The sequence below is a fragment of the Dromaius novaehollandiae genome, chromosome 15 (genome assembly GCF_036370855.1).
Source record: "Dromaius novaehollandiae isolate bDroNov1 chromosome 15, bDroNov1.hap1, whole genome shotgun sequence".
Taxonomy (NCBI): Eukaryota; Metazoa; Chordata; class Aves; order Casuariiformes; family Dromaiidae; genus Dromaius; species Dromaius novaehollandiae.
Genome location: NC_088112.1, coordinates 17,024,489 through 17,045,377, shown reverse-complemented (window position 1 = coordinate 17,045,377; position 20,889 = coordinate 17,024,489). Strand labels below are relative to the sequence as shown.

The following is a 20,889-nucleotide window of genomic DNA, read 5'->3' as shown; positions in this document are numbered from 1 at the left end:
TTTTTTTTTTTTTTTTTTTTTTAAGGAAATGCTCATATATCCATTTACGTTTCACTGCCGGTGCTCTTCGGGGCCTGGGTGCAGCACATTTCCTTCAACCCTCCCCGACGCTCACGCCGGCCTCAGCCCCGCCCGCCCGCCAGCAGCTTTCACTTCTTCCACCGCCCCCTCCCCGCCCTCAGCCCCCCACGCACGGCCCCGCCACCATCTCCCCGCCCTCAGCCCCCCACGCGCGGCCCCGCCGCCATCTTCCCGCCCGCGCCTCTGCCCCGGCCCGCGGCCGCCGCGCCGAGGGCGCCACCTAGGGGGGTGCCGCGGAGCCCTGAGGCGGCGGCGCTGGCGGCGGGCCCCAAACTGCCGGGGGCCGAGCTGGGGGCCCTTTGAGGAGGGACTGGGGACGTTTAGGGGGTCGAAGGGTGAGAGGGGCGCGGGGGGATGCAGAGTGAGGGGCGCGGGGAGCCATTTGGGGGGTTGGAGGGTGAGAGGGGTGCAGGGGGACATTTGAGGGACACAGAAGGCGAGAGGGGTGTGGGGAGCCGTCCGGGCGGCCTTTGGCTAGGCAGAAACTGGGCCCGCATGGCCAGCAGAGGCCGGGGGGGGGAGAGGAGCAGGCCAGCGGAGGCGGCTGTGGGGTGAAGGGCTTGGACGCGGGGCCGCCGGCTCCTGTCAGCAAGCTGAACCAAAGCGTGTCCGGCTCTGTCATGAGAAAAGGCTGAACTTCATCCTGGATGGAAATGCCACAAAGCCCAGCTGTTTCCTAGAGGATGTGGGAAACGCAAAGGGGCACAAAAGTAAACGTAGTAAAACCAAAATGTGCTAATTGCTTGGAGTTGCCTTTGGAGGCAGGGCTCGGGGCCGGGCCTGGTGCGGAGCAGCGCTGCGGACCTGCAGGCAGCGGCAGCCTCCAGACACGAGAGGGCAGGTGCAAGTTATGACTTTATTCATTTTCACATTTAGATATTACAACAAAACTCTTAATGACAAAGGGTAACAAGTACTATAGGAGAAGAGGAAAGAAAGCAGTGTTCTAACTGGTTTGATACATAACCACGAACTTCCAGAGACGAGACTCAAGGCGAGTTATAAAAACTCACATACACGCGTCGGTAAGAGAAACTCACACATGCAAACACCCAAAAACTCTCACCCACAAAACACTCACTCACACACACACACACACACCACACTTTTGTATTCACACATAACCCATAGTAACCTACTTGCATCAAAGGCAGCCCACCAAAACATTGAATGCTGCTGTAGCAACAACAGGTACCAGGTTAAAGTATTGCAGTATAAATGAAGTGTTACTTGACACACAGGTTTTTCTTCAGAGATGTTCGTGTATGCATGTGTGTTTGCAAGTAGGGGACCGATGTTGCTCAAACACTTTGCTGTCATGCGAGAGGAAGGACCTCAACACCAATAAATCGTAAGGAAAAATGAGACTGTAGGTAGACCGGGAACAGTCATTTTAAAACAGGATGATGATAAATAGCTTAGCTTCAATGCTGAGTTCCAGTAAAAAGCCCAAACAAAACAGTGAATGCGTTGTGAACGGAACAGGCACAAATATCGAACCCTGGGTTTTAAAAGTTGAAATAGTCTCTTGTTGCTGTGGGAGGACAGACAATAGTGTTGCCTTGCATCTCAAAACCAAAGCAGACCAGCTTCATTTCATGCTCAGGCTTATCTGAAGAATGTAAAAAAAGTGCCAGAAATAATGTAAAGTGTGATTACTTTAAAGCTTTGGTAGTTTCAGTAATCACATATGGTAGCAATAATGTGGGAAAGAGTATCAGGTTTGTACACTCAAATCTTACTATACTTTTAAAAGAGGGAGAGTGCAATTGTCTCAACAACTCCCCACTCTCCCACACTACAACGGTTCTTCATCATGAGGAGTGTCTGAAGAGGAGTCAGCATTTGCTCACATTATGGCTGTATTGTTCATGCAATGCTGTTGATGCGGATACAATGGGAACTGATTCCCCCCCCAACCAAGATGGTACAAAATAGAGAAAATAAAACACTCTTCTGTGGAGTTGAATGGTTTCAGTGTTCAAAATCAGATGTCAATCCAGTGCTTTCCCCTGAGGGAAGCAGGGGATTTTTAACAGCGGCTCTAGTGAAGTAACCCTTCTCCCCAGTGATGCTCATGAACAATTTACAGCTGAACCTAAAGACAAGGTGCAGCTGTCCTGACTGATCGTGAGCCTTGACTGCCAGCCAGAGCGCTTGGATGCCTCTGTCCCTGCTCTGTTGAGGAATCCTGCCAGTGTCCTGCAAGTGTGCAGGTTTGCCAGTAGATTTTTAATATGGATGAGGACTTGTAGCCACTTCAGAATTCTGTTTTCATCTGTTATTTAATTTATAAACATCTTTCTTAGGCTTTCTCTCAGTTGGAGCTGTGTTTCCAGGCAGAGAACTGTCTGTGAAGCACTGGGAACAAGGGAATCTGGGTCCTAAAGATGCACATTGACAAGAGAGCGGCCTGAATTTTGCTTTGCTGTCTGTCACCTTCCACCCGTGTGAATCCAGGCAGGAGCCCTAGCAGCACTGGGGACATGCAGCTTTCCTTCCGTCAAGGGAACAACACAGTTTAGAACCAGAGCAGGAGAATTTAGCCCAACCTGTACCCTGTTGGCTGTCCCGCTTCCCTGAGTCCTGACACCTACTTAAAGATGCTCAGACTCCTGGCAACTTAGGAAGATGCCAGAAGTCAGGGAATTACTTGCCACATGCAGTTTTCAATTCCATATCCCTGAGCCAGCTTGGCTGAAGCTGGTCCAGTTTTGTGCTTCTTTTTCCCATGGAAATCACAGCCATGCCATCCTGCTGACACGAAAGGGAAGGGGACTATTGGCACTCTGGTTCTGTGCTCTACACAGGCATAGAGAATCTGAATGACAGCCATGCTTTTCCCATATGCTAAATAAATCTCCCCCATTACACATGTTCAGAGAACTATAATTAAGACTTGGGAAAGTCATCCATAAGGACTCGCAGGCTCACGTCAGGAAATGCATAAAACCCTCTGCCGGAAGAGAAATACAGTTTGGGAAAACACTGTGTCTGCTGGGAAACACAACAAAGAAAGTCCAAACCAAACCCTTGGCTCTGAGCACAGAGGTGTGGCCTGCAAGCAGAGCTCCCTGGTGTCGAGATGCCCTGGTGCAAGGAGCTCTGCCAGCCTCCAGCACGTGGGAGAAGACGACAAGCTGTTCAGACGAGCATCTCCACCCAGACTCATCCGGCAGTGATGTAACCGTGCTCTGTGGCTGAGCTCTTGGATTATGAGCAGGATGGAGAGAAGTAGGTGGAGAGCGGTGAGGCAGCAGCACAGAAATCTGTTCAGAGAGGCTGTGGAGGTTCCCCAGAGCTCTCAATTCATGTGGTATCCTTTAGAAACAAAAAGCCCAAGCAACGAGATGGTTTCTCAGTGAATACATGTTTCTCAGTCCCCCAAAGACAGATACACTGTGCTGGTAGCTCTGGTGCAGAAACTGGAGATGTGCCTGTGGGGCAGCGATTGCCTCCTTAGAGCTAGGGGCTGCTGGGGAACCAGGGCAGCAGGAAGAGTCTAGTGCAGACATGCCATCCAGGAAAATTAGGGCTTGAGCTGTAGGCCAGATGCTGCCCTCGACTTTGTGCACAACATTGCCAATGCACAAGGGGACACAGTCCGGGGCACCTCGTTGCTGCAGCTTTGTTCCTTCCATTGTTTGCAAAACCCTTGCAGCAACTTGAAAATAAACATTTCACTCCCTACCCCTTTGATCCTTTTCCTTTCAGCAAACAACCCATTTTTGCTCTATGTTTGGAAGCCAGCTGAAATTAACACAGTTTTGCTGTAATTTCTCACTTGAGCAACAAATGATCTCAACACTACTCTGGGAGAAGGGGGAGGCAAGAGCAGCAGACCTGTGAGCAACCTGCTCCCAGGGCTGAGCGTATAAAACCCTGTTTTGCACAGGGCCTATAAAAAGAGTTGCTATTTATTTGTCTCACTGGGAGGACTGTAGCCATCTGCTGATGACCTACCCGGCACTAGCTGTGTTGAAATGGCTAAATTAATCTCGGTGATGGGGCAGAGTGATAGGGTCCCCCAGCAGAGATGAGAGGGGTGTGGGTGCTACTCACAGAGGAGTCGGAGAGGCTGGGTGTACACTGGCACCTGCCCAGAACGAACAGTGTGTGCGGACACTTACAACGATCCCCGGGGATCTCTCCATACACCTCCTCAAAATGTCCTGCTCTGGCTGCTGATACCACTAGGGATTTCTTCCCTTTGATTCTGCTCCCAGGCTCAGCAGCTGACATCACGAGTACAGGAGGAGGAAGCAATCCAAGGAAAAACACTGAGGCTGCACACCAGGAAGAAATTTGACTAAGACGGATCTATTTATATCTGACCTGAAATGGGCTTTCTGAATGGGAAGCTGATCTGAGTGGAGGCTGGATGCTAGGCAGAAGGTGCTGTAGTGCTGAGCACAGGCACCCACTTGCTGGCAGAACACATCTGTCTGAGCCACAGGAATAAAAGAAACACGAGGAATCAGCGAGGTGCTCTCTCCAGTCCCGGCATGGAGAAGCTGCAGCTGGAGGTGCTGCGTGGGCCGTTGTGCTGCAGTCCCACGGAGATCGGTGTTCCCCGTCCGTTCGGGGTGGATTCTTTGCTGGGGTTGGGCCTAGGTTGAAGGGGAAGCTCTGGGTGGCCCTGATGACACGCCTGGAGGGCGAGACGGGATGCCTCGGCAGGGCGCCTCGGGGGCCTGACGCCGTTAGTACTGCTCGGAGAAGAAGGAAGCGTGGAGAGCAGAGGGACTGGCCCCCTCTCCGGGCGGGGTGCAGCTGCCGTCCTCAGAGTGTTCTGACAGCTCCCCGTATTCACTGTTGTAAAAAGTCTGGCCTCCGACCTGGGACCCATACGACGGCTGACATCTGCCCCGCAGGTCCGACTGTTCTCCTGGCAGCTCCGCAGTTCGGCTGGGCCCTTTACTGCTGAAAGAGAGAGAAACAGGTCAAGCCTGAGCAGTCCCACAGAGTCTCTGTCTGGCCTAGAGGGATCCCAGCTTCAGGAAACATCATCTGCTAACGGCAGACAGGGTCAGGAATGAACCTACACCTCCACTTCAAAGCACAGCACCAAGTTTCACTTAGGTAACTAAGAACAATCCATATATGTCATGAAAATCTGTACACAGCCCTGCATAGGAGTTATGTCAGCTCCTCTGGATGCCTCTGGGAAGCCCAGTGGGACCCCAATGAACAGGGAGAGACAAGATCCATCACCTGAATTGCTCCTAGACCTGGTACCTGGCAGGAGTAACAGAAGCTGACACAGACCCACAGCCTGGATGAGGGAAAGCAAATGAAGGAAGACGATGGAGAGGATATGGAAGGAAAGCAGCAACCCTGTCCCAATGCCTGCCAACACCAAGTGATCGGCAAGAAGCCACAGGAGTGACAACAAGGATGCATTCAAGGAGAGATTTAAGAGGAGCAGTGTTTACTGGGGAACGTGATGTCAGGTAGCCCCCAATGTAGGACACAGCAGGAAGGTGCCTTAGGGAGAAAAAGGCAAGAAGCAGGTGATGGTCTGATACAACAGCAGATGTGGGCAAAGACAAAGACCAGTGTGAATGATGTGGGGAAGAAGAGGAGGTGAGGAAGAGGCTTGGGACCCCTGATTAGGGACCGGCCTTGTCTGTGCGTGAGCTGACATGGCTCACTCAACCCACTGTCACAGGGATGAGGTCCCAGCCTGCTCTGGCACCGAGCAGAGATGAGCTGGACAGGTTCGTACCCAGGCTTCAAGCCACGATCCATAACACTCTCAGCCCAAGCACTGTCAGAGCAACCTGCTGGACTCAGTACCAGTGCACAGGAGGTCCTCAGGTCTGGACCATCCCTCCTGTGCCATGTCAGGGCCCTGTAGCATGTGGGACAGGGCTGGAGCCAACTTGACAGGGCCAAGGGAACCCCAGGTAGGCGGCAGCCACATGGCCTCCATCTTTTCCACCTACTACCACTTGAACAAGCCCTGATACACTTCACTGGAGGATGTCAGTAAGTAATAAGAGCCCTATTAACACTGTCACTCCAGTATGCCTTAATGGACATGTTCCATAAGGAACATGTTTTGGTCTGTTGAATGGGCACAGTTTATGTCTTGAAAGCCTAGGAAGCAGCATGGGCAGGTCCATTTGTGATATGCTCTGCCTCTCGTTAACATGTACATGGATTTAGCTGGCTCAGAGTCCACAGCCCTGCTGCTGCTGAGAGCCCCAAGAGGCATGACCTACGGGAAAACACCAAGAGTTGCCTCCCAGTCTCACTGCTTTTGGCAGCAGGGAGGTCTGATCAGCCAGACTTAAGGAGTACCTGAATCCACCTTCTTTTCTGTGTCGGTTTTCTATCCTCTCAAATTCCTCAGATGCCAGAACCATCCCACTGTCTGTCTGATTGTCCTGGAAGGAAGCAACAGGAGTTATCAGTAACATCCCTGTCGACTGATCAGACTGGGAAGGGAGGTTGAATCATTCATTCAAAGCAATGGAATCATTCAGGAGACCAGATCATGCGTATCTGAGATGGGAAAAGGACGTAAGGGCATTTTACCAGCATGCTGGAACCGGTTTTCTTGCGTACCTTCATAAAAGCAGCGCATACAAAGGTAGGATTTGTGTATTCAGTTCAGTGTCACTTTGGGGGAAAAGAAATGCTCCTTGCTGGAAAAAGTGTTATGCGAGAGGTGAGATTTTCCTCTGACACTGTGGTGGGACTTAGGTTTTGCCACTGTTGGAGATGTTAGTGCCAGCCCAGTTCACGGAGGCTGGGAGGGCCCCGCTGCCCACTGCTGTGTGGGTCAGGACAGGGGAGCTCCAGGTGCAGACAAGCACTCTGGTTTTATCTAGTTCTGTCTAGATTTCAGTAGGCTTAACTGGGCCATGTTTACAGATCTGAGAAGGGTGATGAGCGTACTCCTCTCCGAGGTCCTTTATAGGCCTCGCTTGCAGATCTAACCTCCCTATTTCACACTCAAACAGTACAAGCTGTACTATAGAGTCAGGTGGAGAAATGAATGTGCACAGGACTGGACAGGACTGAACAGGAATGACACGGACAGACTGACATTTGATAGGAATGGTTTTCCTTCTACAGTCTTAACAGTTAGGTGCCAGGAAACAACTGAACATTTCTTTGTCCCCTACTCAGTCCCACTCAGCCGCTACTCACCGGGTGCGCCTTGTACATTGTGTGTGTCATGGGAAACTCTTCAAATGTCTTTATCCTGGACGGACACCTGATCTGATTTCCTCCCGTCAAACAACCAGGGAATGAGACGCAGTTGTAATATCTACCAACAGAAATGCACCGTATTCAGTAAAACCAGTAGAGGCAGTGCCTAGAGTCTGGAACGAACAGGAGCTGAACCCATCCTTCCCTCACAGTAACTGATGTATGCAGGGATGTGCATGATCCACAAGATGGGTTTTGGGAGTGGAATGGGGTCATTTTAGGCCTCTTGTCCCCATACCCCTTCTGCAGTGGGAAGCACTCAAACAAATTTCCCGATAGAATCTGGGCTAATTATCTCTCTGCTTACCCACAGATAGGGCTTTTGACACGCTCCTGGCTGTGTCAGGGTAAATGTAGAGCAAGAAATCTGCTGTACTGCTGGCATCCAGTTACCCAAATTAAAAAGGTGAGTAATGTCTTACAGATCCCAAACATCACACTGTGTCACAGCTCTCGGGAGACTAGAAGCCTAGGCCTAATTGTTTGGGTTGTTTAGGAACAGACAAGGTAAAGCCCTTGCTCTAGCAGAAGGACAGAGACTCAGCTGACACATTCTTTCCTCATCTGCCTAATGGGCTGCGATGCCTTTAGTGGGATGTGATGCTCTGGCTGTGCAGCTGGAGGCAGCAGGAGGACTGTCAGGCTCAGACGTCAGGGGCTCTTGCTTATCAGCAAAGGAAAGTGAATAAAAGCACTAAACTATGGCATAAATGCTTGGCTTGGACCTGATCACCTGGGATTTGTCCCAGCTCTCACTACTGGTTTCTCCCCATATCCCTCAGGCACCCTTACTGGCTGCCTGCTGGGCTCTCTCTGCCCTTTCCAGAGGGGATTCACCTTGCTGCTAGACTGTGGCAGCGTATCCTTAGGTCAAAATCCTCTTCATCTGAATTTTGCTGGACAGAGGAAGGCACCTGGGAGAAACCATCATCTTCCGAGCTGTGAGAGTCGTTCAGCGGGATGTAATCCTTTCCTTCCTGGTAGGAGGAAGAGTGAGTGGCTTTACAAGAAGGGAAGGCCTTTCCCACAGGAAAGGACTCTGCAAACAGAAGCTGTCAGAAACAGGGAGGAATATTCTTATTACATGTCTTCTCTTCCTCTAGGACAAAATATCTACCTGGAGATTTCAGTGCCCTGTGCATTAAGAGGCTGTAAGTATTGCAGGTGCATGGAGGTGTGTGTGAACAGGAAAACAACTCAGTCCTACAGCACGTACAGTTCTCCAGCTTCCCCCGCTAACCTGCGTGTGCCTCTTGTGTTAGTGTCATGCTACGCGGACGGAGTGCTGTGCTCCAGAGGCACGCCACTGTGGCTTGGCTGTGCCCGTGCTGGGCTCCAGTGCTGAAAGGTTAAAATCAGGGGGAAAGGACGGGACACTACTGATATTTAAGCATTTAGCTGTCATCTTCTAAATCAGAACACTAAGAAAAAGTCAAAATCAGAGCAGCACGCTCACTGCTGTTCGAAGTGCTGGTCAGTTACCATGTGACAGTAATTAGTAACATTTTCAGAGAAATCTGTATATCTGACTGCCTGTAACAGAACAGTTTGGTTCACATGGCCCTGACATTTAGATCTGAAGATAGAGTTTCAGCAAGCCTGGTGAAGTCCTGGTTTTCATTATGCGGGCATAAGGGAGGCAGGAGTGCCAGGACCTTGAGTCAGCTGAAAAATTTCAGATGGTCATCTGGGGATTAAGATGGAAATACTGGAATGACGACTGAGAGGGCACCGCCCTGCAAACAGTGCAGCTATATTAGGAAGCAGTAAAAGGGCTCCTGCAGAAATGGTCTCTCCAGTACCACTGGGGCATGGACATCTCCGATTCCTGAAGCCTTGCATTATCCCCTGGCCTACACCAAGGCATGAATCAGCTTGTGAGTCAGAGGAGGGCACAGTAGGGAAGCTAGCAGCATGGGAAGAAAGAGCTGTCTGGAGCTGAGCAGGGGGCACAGAGAGGTTTTCACCTGTTGGACGTTTTCCTGAAGCAGGTTCCCCAGTATCTCCACCAGGTCAGAGAAAGTTGGTCTCTCCTTGGGATCCCCGTGCCAGCAGCTCAGCATGATACGGTAACTGTCAAGAAGAGATGATGGTTGTATGGCACAGAACCCACCCCCCTCATCCACTCTGCAGCTCTCACCCATGCAGCACCCACTGGGACCTATGCTGCGAAGGAAACCTTGGCACCTAGCATATTGGCCATGTTTCTAGATAGCCTGGACCTGGATTTGAACCCATGTGACTTGCCCTGCAGGCAGCTGCCTGGAGAATATGTGAAGGAAGTGCTGGCTTGTCCCCCACCCTGGCTGAAAGGTCTTTCCATCCAACAGCAGAGCTTGCCCTGACTTATACTGGGACCTGGGAGGTTTCAGACTCACATTTCTGCTGTGGCGTACTCCGGGGCTCTCATCCTGGTACCGTCTTTGAGCCGCTGGCAGAACTCCTCATTGATCTGGACTCCAGGGTATGGAGACGCCCCTAAAGGAGGTCCGAAAGGGGTGAAGGGGGAGGGAGGGTGAGGTGCACCATCAGAAACCAGCCCCTCCCCTGAGACTGCCAAAATGTCAGGAGATGCAGCCCGGGTCCTGGGTGCTGCTGGAGACAGGCCCCTCTGCCGCAGCAGGGAGGAGACCGCCTCCACATGCCTGACTCCCACCACCTGGTTTCTGGGAGAAGGCAGACTCGCTCACCGAGCTGCTACATGGGAATAGAGGTCTTGCCTTCCCTGGCAGTGTGTGGCCTTCGTTAGCACTCACCTAGTGAGAAGATTTCCCAGAGGAGGACTCCAAAGGACCAGACGTCGCTCTGGGTAGTGTAGACCTTGTCGAAGATGCTCTCTGGAGCCATCCACTTCAGTGGGAGACGAGCCTGTGGGAGGAAAAGGCAAGGCACAGGTGTTCGGTCAGGGGACACAGCCTAGGGCAGAGCTGCTGGTAGCCACAGGAGGGAGGCAAGGAACTGGACCCAACAGTCCTGCTCCACTCCTCCCTCCATGGAGAAAAGGATGTTTGGTTAGGCCAGTGGGAGGGACTGAGATGCTAAGGGATGGTCATCAAAATAGAGGGAATAGAGATGAACAAGGGAAGAAAGAGGAAACAGAATAAAGAGTGAGCTAATGATGGGTCGAGGAGCAGCAGGAAGGAGACAGAAGCCACGTCCTGGAGGAGGACCACACATCCGTCCCAACAGCCCCTGGTCCCAGCCACACAAGCGGTTCCACCCATCCCTTTCCATCATCTTTTTCTCAGCCTATTCTAGCCCCAGGATAGTTCATGAACACTCATCAGAGGCCTAATCTATACAGGGTTTGAGGAGATGGCACTCACGCTGCCTTTCCTGACATAGTCAGGGTCCTTGTAGATGTCCCGGGCCAGGCCGAAGTCACAGATCTTTACCACATTGTTCTCTGACAGCAGGATATTGCGAGCAGCCAGATCTCTGTGGATGCACTGAGGGCACACAAAGAGGAAAGGGGCAAAGTCAGAGGGACAGGAACCACTATCAGAAAGTGCAGAGCGCTCTCCTCTCCTTGTGAACCTGAACTGTTATGGAGGAATGATGGAGGAGGGAAGGAGCTAAAGATAAAAATCAAAATGGGAGATAATTAAGTAGGGGGATGAAGAGCAGGAGAACGGAGTTTCTGTCTTTGTCTTGCCACAGACTTCCTGAGCGATGTGAGGCAGATCACTGAATCCCTCTGTGTGTCACCTCTAAAATGGCCATAAGCAGTTCCCTAGTGTGCAGGGTTTTGTGGCAATAATCAGTAGCCATGAAGTACACATAGCAATACTAGAGATGGGAAACAGCCAGGCAGAGAGACTTGCTACCATGTATGTCTGTACACATGTACATGTGCGCTCTGAGGCTCTGCAGTTGCACTGACAGCCCACACCAAGCTTCCTCTGGTCAGGTGGGCACACAAGCAGAGGAGCGAGGGAAAGGGTCGACTCACCTTTCGGGATGCCAGGAACTCCATGCCGCGTGCTACCTGGAAGCTGTAGCAAATCAGGTCTTCCATAGTCAAGGGACTTTGCCACAAATCATCCACTGTCCAGGAGCACAAGAAAAGAAAATTGTTAGACAGCAAATTGTTTTTTGTCCTCCTTGCCTCTCTCCAGGACTGTGGGACACAGCTAGTCCCTTGGTGGGATACAGCTACTCCCTGGTGCTAACCAGAGTACCAGCTCCCCTCAAGGACTTTCTGATGGCTGTTCTGGCGGCAGAAAGCACATGGAAGAAGCTGCTTATGTGTGAGGAGGACGACTCAAGCCTCCAACACATTTCACAGTCAGACAGAGTCATAGGGAGCAGGGCTGGAAGGGGCTTTAAGGTCAGCTCATTCACCTTCTGCCTCAGGGAGGACCCATTCCTTGTTCCCCCTCCCTTTAGGCTAACAATCCACAGTAATTTAATCCTCCCTTCTAGGGTTTCTAGATCTCTCATGATCCTTCTAGTCATTGCTATGCTTTCACCAGCTGGTCTCCACCCTTCTCGAAGGGCGTACCCAGCACTGGCACCCACACCGACCAAGGTTAAAAGGCAAAGCTGGTTTTTGGAGGGACCACATTCGTGAACACTGTCCACAGGCTGTGGCATGATGCATCTGGAGACTCTGCCATATTAGACCTCTGCATATGCAGGACATGCTGTAATAAAAGGTCAGTCCCAGCCCCAGAGAACTGACACTGAATCTATTACAAGAGACAACAGATGAATATAATAGCCCTGTTGAGGGAGCTGCCATGCAACAATGGAGTGATCAGCGCTGTGGCAGGGTCCCAGCTGCCCACTCATGCCCTACTCGGTCCCCACAGCTAGCTGAGTCTGGCGGTTGTTCAGCGGGCTGGAGGAGGAGCTGCTGCCAAGGCCAGGGTGTTACCTTCCTGGATTGGCTGTGCTGTCTGGCTCTTGTGCATCAGAAGGCGGTTGAAGATAGCGCTGTCGCTGGTCCCAGAACGACTCCTCCTGTCTGCTCGCACTGCCTCCACGATGGACTGAACCTGAATGCGCAGCCTGGGTGACTTCTCCTGGCAAGGAGACCAAGACAAAAACCTCAGCAGGCAAAACACAGTATAACCCCTGCATTCATGAGCTAAACAGTCTTGTCTTGCTCTTAGACTGTAATCCTGGCCTGGAAGCACCTATCACCCACTGCAGAAAGAAATTATTTCCCTAATGTTTCACGTGAACCAACATCACCGTGTGGAGCTGACCTGCTGCTAGACAGAGGATATCTTTGTGCCATTTACAGATTACGTTCCAAGCCACACACCTTCTTCCTTCCCTAACCATGGGGCAGGTCCCCAGGGGCAAAGGAGGCTACCTACCCTATAAGGACTGAATCCCTCCCTCTTGGTCCGCAGGTAGTTGGAGAGGTTTCCATACTTGCAGAACTCAACGATAACCATTAGTGGACCTGACGAGAAGAAAACAAGGATCAGAGGAAGAGGTAAGGGCTTGGAGTGGTCAGAAGCTGACCAGACTTATGCTTGATGCAGTCCTGCTGAGCCATGGCATCCGCCCCGAAGTGTACACAGACACATCAATAACATCCACACGTATCCCTGTGGTCACACACAGAGCCAGCAAAATGGTGTGGGGAGGAGCACTGATCTTCATGAGCAGGCGTAGCCCCTTGCCCTGGGATATTTACCGTTGGGTTTGGTGCAGGCGCCCAGCAAATTCACCACGTTGAGGTGGTTCCCGATGTGAATGAGGATCTTCAGCTCTGACATCAGCGCCTTGTGCTCACTTGCGGTAGCTCCCTCTGGAAACACACAGACCAGGTCATGACTCCTCCTCACAGCTTTTTCACTCCCCCTCGCCACCTTTCTTCTCTTAGCACACACTGTAACGGTGTTAATGCGATTCTCTCCGGGCAGGGTGTGACCCTGAAGCCTTGGCTATTACATGTGTCCTTATGAAATGTCAGGGCCTTGACTGGAGCTCCCATGATCCCGACTGTAACACGTGGGGTGCTCCCTGTGGCTGCAGGGACCTGAAGCAAAGGGGAACACAATCTGCCCAACAAACTTTTGCTTGTGGTAGTTGTGCATGGAAAAGATCACTTGAGGCTGACATACAGCTGCACACGTTTGAATCTCCGGCCTTTTGGCCTCCAAACAGAGATAATGAGCCACAAAACCATTTGAAGGAAAATCAGAAACAGAACGCATCTGAGTCTTTTGATCATGACTGAAGATAGGAACTGTCTCAGCTCAAACACAGAAGGTCTTTTTCTAATTCCTCTCCCACATGAAACGCACAGCACTGTGCCCCTGCCAGCTCTCTACACTACGTTTTCTCTCTAAGTGCCTAACTCGCACCAACATTTGCTCCTCCGTAGGTATTCCGTCTGTGAGACTGCCTGGTGTTGCCCTGTGACTGTTTTACCCTCAGGGTGCATTCTCCATTTTTATGTGCCTTTTACATATTTCTCTGCATGTTCCCTATGCATTTCACCATACTTCAGAGTTTGCAAATTTAGTCTGAGGGAGAGAAACACCTTCTTCAACTACAGCTGATGGGCCAGGTAAAAGCCATTCCTCAAAGGACTGTAGAACAACCTTGCATAGCCAGGCTTCCCTCCGCAACTGCTGCACAGATTGTGTGTGCACCTGCAATAGCAAATGCTGCTGAGATGAGCCACAACTCAGTTTCCACACACAAGTTGCTGCTGGCCAAGGACTGCTTTGACATTTTATTGAGTGCCAAATTAAGGGATGATGTTCTGGATGTCAGTTTGGAAGCATGGCCATAAGAGCTTAAGACCTCAATTCTGGAATGAGCACGCTTTGGGTGCAAAGACACTTTAGCCCTCCTGAGTTCAAGAACGGCAACCTACTTCCTCAGCCAGCTCTGAACCTGGCCCATAAACATGAAAGACGGGCACATTCAAAAGGAGGTGATTAGAAGCAGCACCTCCCTCAGTGACCTGCCAAAGTGGGGCTCTGCATTCTTGTTCTCCCTCTGAGAAAGATCCTGCTCTCTGCCTTTACAGACAGCTAAATTCCCTTGAAAGCCTGGCTGTGAGCCCTCCTGTCTGCTCTGCCGCTTGCCTCCCAGTGCAGCTGACTGGGGCTAAAGCATCCCTGAGAAGAGGCCAAGAGGACCAACTGTGTCAGGGGCCAAGAAGTCATACATTAAAAAGCTGGCTCCAGCTCCTCTCCCTTTGGCTGAGGGCTGGCTCAGGCAGGAGCACACAGGAGTGCTTGTGGGAGATAAGATTCATTAAGGCCCTGGATTTTTTTTTTTTCTGCAAGAGACAGGTATCGGCAAGGTGGATATTCCAGGGCAGATGCCTCATCTTTTGCTGTCTGCATGGGCTGTATATCCTGCTTCCATGTCCACATACCTTTCAGCATTTTGACTGCTACAGTCTCACAGCTGTTGCTTTTATTGATCCCAAACGCTGATGCTTCCACCACCTTCCCAAAGGCACCGTGACCCAGGACTTTACCTACGGGCAAGGAGACAGGCAGTGTGAAGGCAGGCAGGTGCAAGACAAGGAGAATGGAACAAAAAACAAAAAAGCCAACAGGAAACCATGGGAAGAAGAAAGAAAAAGAGTCATAAAGGAAGAGGAAGGAGTGGAACATGTGCCCTTCCCAGGTGGCTGCTTGCTCCACTGGTGAGAATAAGAGAAAGGCCAAGGGGAGGAACTGGGACAGAGCTGGCACAGACAAAGCGGAGGAAGGAAACGGTCTGCAGAGGTGAGGGGCTGTTTGTCGCCCTCAAGCAGAGCGCGTGGGAAAGGTAAGTGCAACACCTTGCAGCAGAACAGCCAGGGCTAGCATCACTGCTCTGGGCCTCAGAGGTAGTCCACAGCCCTCTGAACCCTCCCAAAGGGCAGGGGGTGCAGGTGGGTGTCTTGGCACAAGGTGGGGTAACGGATGTATTCGTGGTCCTCGCTTCTGCATGGTAGCTGCTGAACTTGGGGTACCTGCTATGGGCTGATCTGATCTGTCCAGTCCAGACTGACAGAGAGCACGAGGATGTGTTTTAATGCATGCCCAGAGGTCTTCTGATCCCAGTGATACCCACGTGGGTACGCCAGGAGAGTCGGGGCTTACGGTTGGCTCAGACCTGCATTTACCAGGCAGAGTTGTCAGACTCAGACCCAAGCACAGCTGAGCTCCAGGGACAGTCTGGGGAAGAAGACTGGAAGCTTGAAGCAGAGAGAAGGCAGCAAATACACAGAGGGATGCAAGAAACCTGGAGGGTTTGAAGGGTGGGTGGGAAGCCCTGGCTGCAGCACGCAGAGAACAGGGACAAGTCCCCAGCTCACCTAGGCGAAGGCGGTCTCGTGGGAATTCCCACTTGCTGGAATCGTAGGGCAAGTATTCGCACTGCTCCTCCAAGGGCACCTCGCCGGGGTCCATGATGATGGAGAGGTAGCCAGTCTTGATGTCTGCATGGGCGGGCTGCAGGAATCAGCAAGCACAGAGGGTGAAGAGATACTTTCCTTGCACTGGGTGCAGACTTTCAGAGTGGATTTGGTTCTTCTACCTGCCTTGACCTGCTTCTCCCAGCAAAGGCCATTCCCTGTCCCCTCTTGTGAGAGCATTTGGAGCAGCACTCAACAACCTCCCCTTGGAGGATGCTCTCGCACAGCCCCTGGGAGGCCACTGCAGCAATGGTGCTGCCCCAGCCTTCTCTAAGCCACTGGGGCAAAGGCAGCCACATACCCTTTTGATGTTACAGAAGATGAGGATGAGGAGGATCCAGAAGAAAACAGCGATGACCCCAGTCCCAATCAGTATTACAATCTCCACGTTGGTCCTGTCATCAGAGCCTGTGGGACGGGAGGAAAATTGCAGCCCCAGAGAGATGCCTGTTCCCTGCCCCACCTCAGCCATCCCTCACGTGTGGGGACACCTGGGAGGTGCGTTTCCCCTTGCACTGGGTACTACAGAGCAGGCTCTCTCTGAGGAAAGCAGAGTGGCCTGATACTGCCAGAGCTAGACATGCCCTAGACTATCTTCAGAGCCTCCTGCAACAGCACTGTGCCACCAGTGAGGCCCAGGGACTGTCACTGCCCTCCCGCTGCCCGATGTCACAGGGAAGAGGTGTGGGACTTTGGCCACGCTCCTACTCAAAGGGCTTCATCCCCAGGGGTATTGTGGCTGCTGGTACCTTCCACAGAGACGCTGGCTGAAGAGTTCACACAGCCCTTAGCGTTGCAGACGCTGCACAGGTAGAGCCCAGCGTCCTCCTCCCGCACCCTCTGAATACTCAGCTTCTGGTTGAAGTCTGCCAGGTCGATCCCTGTAAGGCACGGAGGGTTACAGGCTCAGTGGAAGGGGTCTCTCACAAGGAATTAGTCCATTAGTACATTGGACATGTTCAGGCTTAAAACAAGGCTCTTTTTTTGGTTGGTTAATTTCGGATTACGGGGAGCCTGGAATGAAACTGCACGAGCTGGCAGAGACTCTCCTCCGTGGCCTGATGGTCCCAGAGCTACCCTGGAGAGGCCTTCCCCAGGCAGTGCACAGAGGGAGGGATTCCCTCGCAGACACTGCTGGATGGGGGACCATGCTCAGGTAATCCAGATGGTGCGTCAAGCACTGCTTCAGCTCCAGGACCTGCTCCTTCCCCTCGGCAGTGCTTTCGGATCCTTCCCATGTTGCTTTCATGGAATCCGGGTTAGGGCCTGCCTGAGCAGAGATGCCAGGCACTGGGCTGAGAGTGAAAAGATGCACGATGCATCTCTGCTCTCCAGCTGAATGCACAGATGCACAGACAGTGCTGGGCCAGCCCCTAGGGCACGGACTTGGCCAGGGAGAGTGCAACAAACCAGGGCAGAACATGATTAAAACCAGAGTTCAGCCAACTCAGAGAACGGGTGCCTTTGCCAGGGCACAGCAACTCCCAGAACCCAGCAGCATCCACATCTCCAGCCTCCAGACATGAAGCTGTGCCTTTGATTCACCCCCCAGCCCACTGTACCTGACACTTCTTCCACGAGCTTCTCATCTTTGTACCAGCTGATGTCAGGAATATGGTTGCCATCCACCTTACAGCGCATCTCTATGGAGTCACTGACATTCACCCAAATGTCTGTCAGGTTCTGCTTGAGGCGGGGGATCTCCAGGGCTGGGGGAGCAACAAGAAGAGGAGGAAGAGAAAATGGGAAACTGATTGATTGGAAGAACAGCTGTGCTCCTAGGGAGCTTTGGGTCTCTAACCCCTGCTGGCGGGTGTCTTGGGAAGTGGGTGCCCTGCCTTTGCCACCTTGACTTTAGCTTGCTTGTATGGCTTCCCTCGAGGATGGCTTGAGAAGCTGACAGCAGCAAGAGCACCCCCCTCTCCTCCATCACCCCTGCCTCGCCTGCAGATCCTCACCCTGCACAGAGATGTATTTCTTGTGGCAGTGCTTCTCCCGGGTCTTCCGGTTCTGCACCTCGCACACGTAGTCTCCCTCCTCGCCTAGGGAGATGTTGGGGATTGTGAGCAGCAAAGTCGCGTCGTTGGAGTCCGGCTGGAAACGCAGCTCCCCCTGCATTTTGGTGGCGTAGTGGTGGACGTTCTTGCAGTCCAGCACTAAGGGGTTGCCCTCCTCATCATGGAGCTTGGAGAGGTTCAGCCGATACCACTGCAGGTTCTCATAAGTGTAGTTGTCTGCATTGCAGCTCAGCTGTAGGTCCTGCCCCTCTATGGGCTCTTCTGAGGGCTGGGATTCGATCTCAAACCCATCTGGAATAGCTTTCAGGAAGAAAATGAAGATGTGGCTGAAATTTCTAGGCTCAGCTGCCAGACAGAATGAAATTGTCTCCTTGAGCCCAGATTTCCGAAACCCCCTATTTTTAGCCAGGGCAAAGAAAACCATCCTAGAGTTGTCCCATGCAAACTGCCAGCAACTGCCAGCTCACACTCACTGGGGTGCTAGGGGATGTGCTAAAGTCCCAGGGTCAAATTAAGATGGGGTCGCAAATGAAACAAGGTTGGGGGGTCTGAATTTGGCTGTTTCTTGTTCTTAGCTCACACGTGGGGTTCTGGATTTCTCCCATCAGTAACTGTGCACACGTTTGCATGTACAGGCAGTCATACAGCTGAGCTGGACAACTGCACATGCAGAGCGTTACTGGAGCAGCAATTGTGGATGTTCATCTTCTTCCAGAAGGGCTGGTGTCTGCTGACGGCATGGGTATTACCTATGAGGGCAAGGAGCCCAGGGTGCTGGGGCCTCTGCAGACAGTCACGAAGATAAGCCTCTGCCCTCAGATATCTCAGACTCTAAGCAGCCTGCTGTGCCCCTGCTAGGCTCCCCGTCCTCAGTGGACAGGGATGGGCTCCTACTGGTGCAGGGTCCTGGTGGCAAAAAGCTCGTGCAGCATGGCCCCATATGGTCCATGACTCCAGCCAGCTCTGCTGGGCTCCAGTTTCTACAAACTGGCCATCCTCCCAGTGCCAAAATCTCCTGGAGGCCTGCTGGGAGGGCAGTGCCCAGGGCCAGCAGGACCCTGCCTAGGAGCGGGTCAGGCAGTGCCACTAGAGGATGCTCTTGGACCAGGCATGTCCCCAGCCCTGATGCTGTCTGGGCCAGCAGGACCTTGCTAGGGCTCTCCAGAGCCCAGGCCCAGGCAGCCCCGGCTCACACCAGCCCTGCCTGCCAGCCCCTGCCTGCACCAGCCCTGCCTGCCAGCCCCTGCCCACACAGCTTGCTGCCAGGGCTCCGGGCTTCTGCGGCTTGGAAGAGCTCCGGGGCAGCCCTGCTGCCTCCCCGGGCCACGTTTAAAGTGCACGATACGATCGACAGGTTTAGATGGAGAGAGAGGGAGGGGGCCTCTGCAGTACTTACTGGTCACGTAGAAGTAGATCAGTCGCTCATCTCGACCCACTTTATTAGAGGCGATGCACTTGTACATGACGGAGACGTTGGCCTCCTGGATGGCCAGTTTGCTGACTGTCTGATGAGGGAAGAGCATCAGAAGGGAGTTAAGAAAGGCGAGAGGGAAGAGAAGCAGGACTGTCGCTGCCCTCTGGCAGACAGCAAAGCACACAGCGAGCCCTGCCCCAGAGGGTAGCTGCACCCAGGAAAGATTATGAAAATGGCCCCTTAGTCAACAACCCCCTTGAGCATTTCGAGCCTCATCTGCTGGCTCTAGAAACAGCAACGTGGTTTTGTTTGTGATTTCTGCTCCTTTCACAGAGCCCAGCCAGTGTGGATTCCTCTCCGTGGGCTTCCGGAGCAACCTGCTTGCTAAGACTCTCCGGTCCCTGAGCACGGCAAGGGCTACATGAACATCATTCAGGGCTGAGGGGACAGCTAAGCTCCTGCCAAGCCTCATAACCGGGGGGAGAAAGGGAAAGGACACAGGGCTGGACTCCCTGAGCCCCCCGCGGCACCCGCACTCAGAGCCTGCCTCTCCCTCCTTCTGCTCAGATACGGGGTACATGCGAGCAGAGCCTCTCGCCGCCTTGCAGAGCAGAGCTGTGCCTGATGCCGACACCCTCTGCCACTCAGTGTCCCCCAGAGTTCAGTAGGGTTTACAGGGACTTAGAGATGTATAAGCACTTCTTTTATCTCTAAGTGGACATCAGACCTGAAAAAGCATCCCATCTCCCACCGTTTCACCATCATCACCTTCCCCCTTTGTATTCCAAGTGTACATAGGCACAGTCCTAAAAGCTTCCTTCTCCCTTTCCATCAGCAAGACATGTCTGAGATCAGGCGAAGAGCCAGGCTGCTGCCCTGGGAGCGCAGCCCCGGGAGATGTCGCCTCCGGCTAAGCCAGGAAAGGCAGCTGGGGAGCACGGCTCCTCTCCTCCTCCGCAGCTCACGCTGCAGGCGTGTGAGCTGCCAAGCCTGTTACAAGCACTCCTCTTAGAGGAGAGCTGCAGTCTGAAGTGCAGGTTTCTCCTCCTCCTTCCCAGTTTAAATGAAAAGATAGTTACATGCAAAATTTCCTCTAACGAGACAACATTTAAAATGCAAAAAATTGAGTTCCTACAGGGGAAGTATTTTGCCTTTACTATTCATCCCACACTTTGGGATGCATTTCAATTCTGAGCAGCAATGTGTTAAGTTGTGTTAACCAGAAAAAACAGTCGTTTTTTCAGTGCATTTTCAATACAGCTGAACTGACCCTACCACTGGTACTTTTGTGTGCTGCCTTTCCTGTTTTGGGGGATTTTCACTCGGATCAGCTCTGTTACGTTTGAGTTGGGGGTTCTGCATTTGACATCATCCTGCTCCCCTTGGCGCACTGCTGCGCACCGCACACACTGCGGCTCATTCTGGCCTTTCCAGAGTAAAACCAGAGGACTGGTAAGAGAAGACAGGCAGAAAGGAGAGGGAGAGAGAGGAGATTTGAGGACACAGCGTCCTCAGCAAGCACAACTGCTCTCTTCTCCCAGACTCTGGCATGTGCTTGGGCTGCACAGTCCACGCTGGACCTCCAGGACAGTTACACTCAAGCAGACGGGGAGTGAGAAGGACATGGCTGAGCAACAGGAGGAAGAGATGAGAGAAGAATGGGAAAAAAGGGAGAGAGCCCATGAGACAGATGAGAGTCACAAGTGGAGGGGAGCACAGGGGCACCCCATCCATGGGCTCCCAAAAGCCCTGCTCACCTCCCTGGG

At 52.5% G+C, this 20,889-nt stretch overlaps 1 protein-coding gene across 3 annotated transcripts in view; it reads right to left on the bottom strand.

Moving 5' to 3' along the window:
• Positions 1-923: 923 nt before the first annotated feature.
• FLT4 (fms related receptor tyrosine kinase 4) overlaps positions 924-20,889 on the bottom strand; it is a 61,344-nt gene continuing 41,378 nt past the window's right edge. The window contains exons 12-30 of one of the 3 annotated variants that reach the window (XM_064521050.1): positions 19,106-19,214; positions 17,650-18,009; positions 17,254-17,400; positions 16,441-16,572; positions 15,993-16,099; positions 15,593-15,728; positions 14,660-14,764; positions 12,959-13,072; positions 12,633-12,721; positions 12,185-12,332; positions 11,258-11,352; positions 10,632-10,754; positions 10,062-10,173; positions 9,684-9,783; positions 9,273-9,378; positions 8,143-8,357; positions 7,243-7,363; positions 6,388-6,473; positions 924-5,004 (exon numbers count right to left, since the gene is read on the bottom strand). In XM_064521050.1, the coding sequence (XP_064377120.1) occupies positions 4,785-5,004; positions 6,388-6,473; positions 7,243-7,363; positions 8,143-8,357; positions 9,273-9,378; positions 9,684-9,783; positions 10,062-10,173; positions 10,632-10,754; positions 11,258-11,352; positions 12,185-12,332; positions 12,633-12,721; positions 12,959-13,072; positions 14,660-14,764; positions 15,593-15,728; positions 15,993-16,099; positions 16,441-16,572; positions 17,254-17,400; positions 17,650-18,009; positions 19,106-19,214 (2,625 nt within the window). In that variant the 3' untranslated portion in view covers positions 924-4,784. The remainder of the gene's footprint in view (positions 5,005-6,387; positions 6,474-7,242; positions 7,364-8,142; positions 8,358-9,272; positions 9,379-9,683; positions 9,784-10,061; positions 10,174-10,631; positions 10,755-11,257; positions 11,353-12,184; positions 12,333-12,632; positions 12,722-12,958; positions 13,073-14,659; positions 14,765-15,592; positions 15,729-15,992; positions 16,100-16,440; positions 16,573-17,253; positions 17,401-17,649; positions 18,010-19,105; positions 19,215-20,889) is intronic. The other 2 variants (XM_064521051.1, XM_064521052.1) reach the window with 2 other exon arrangements.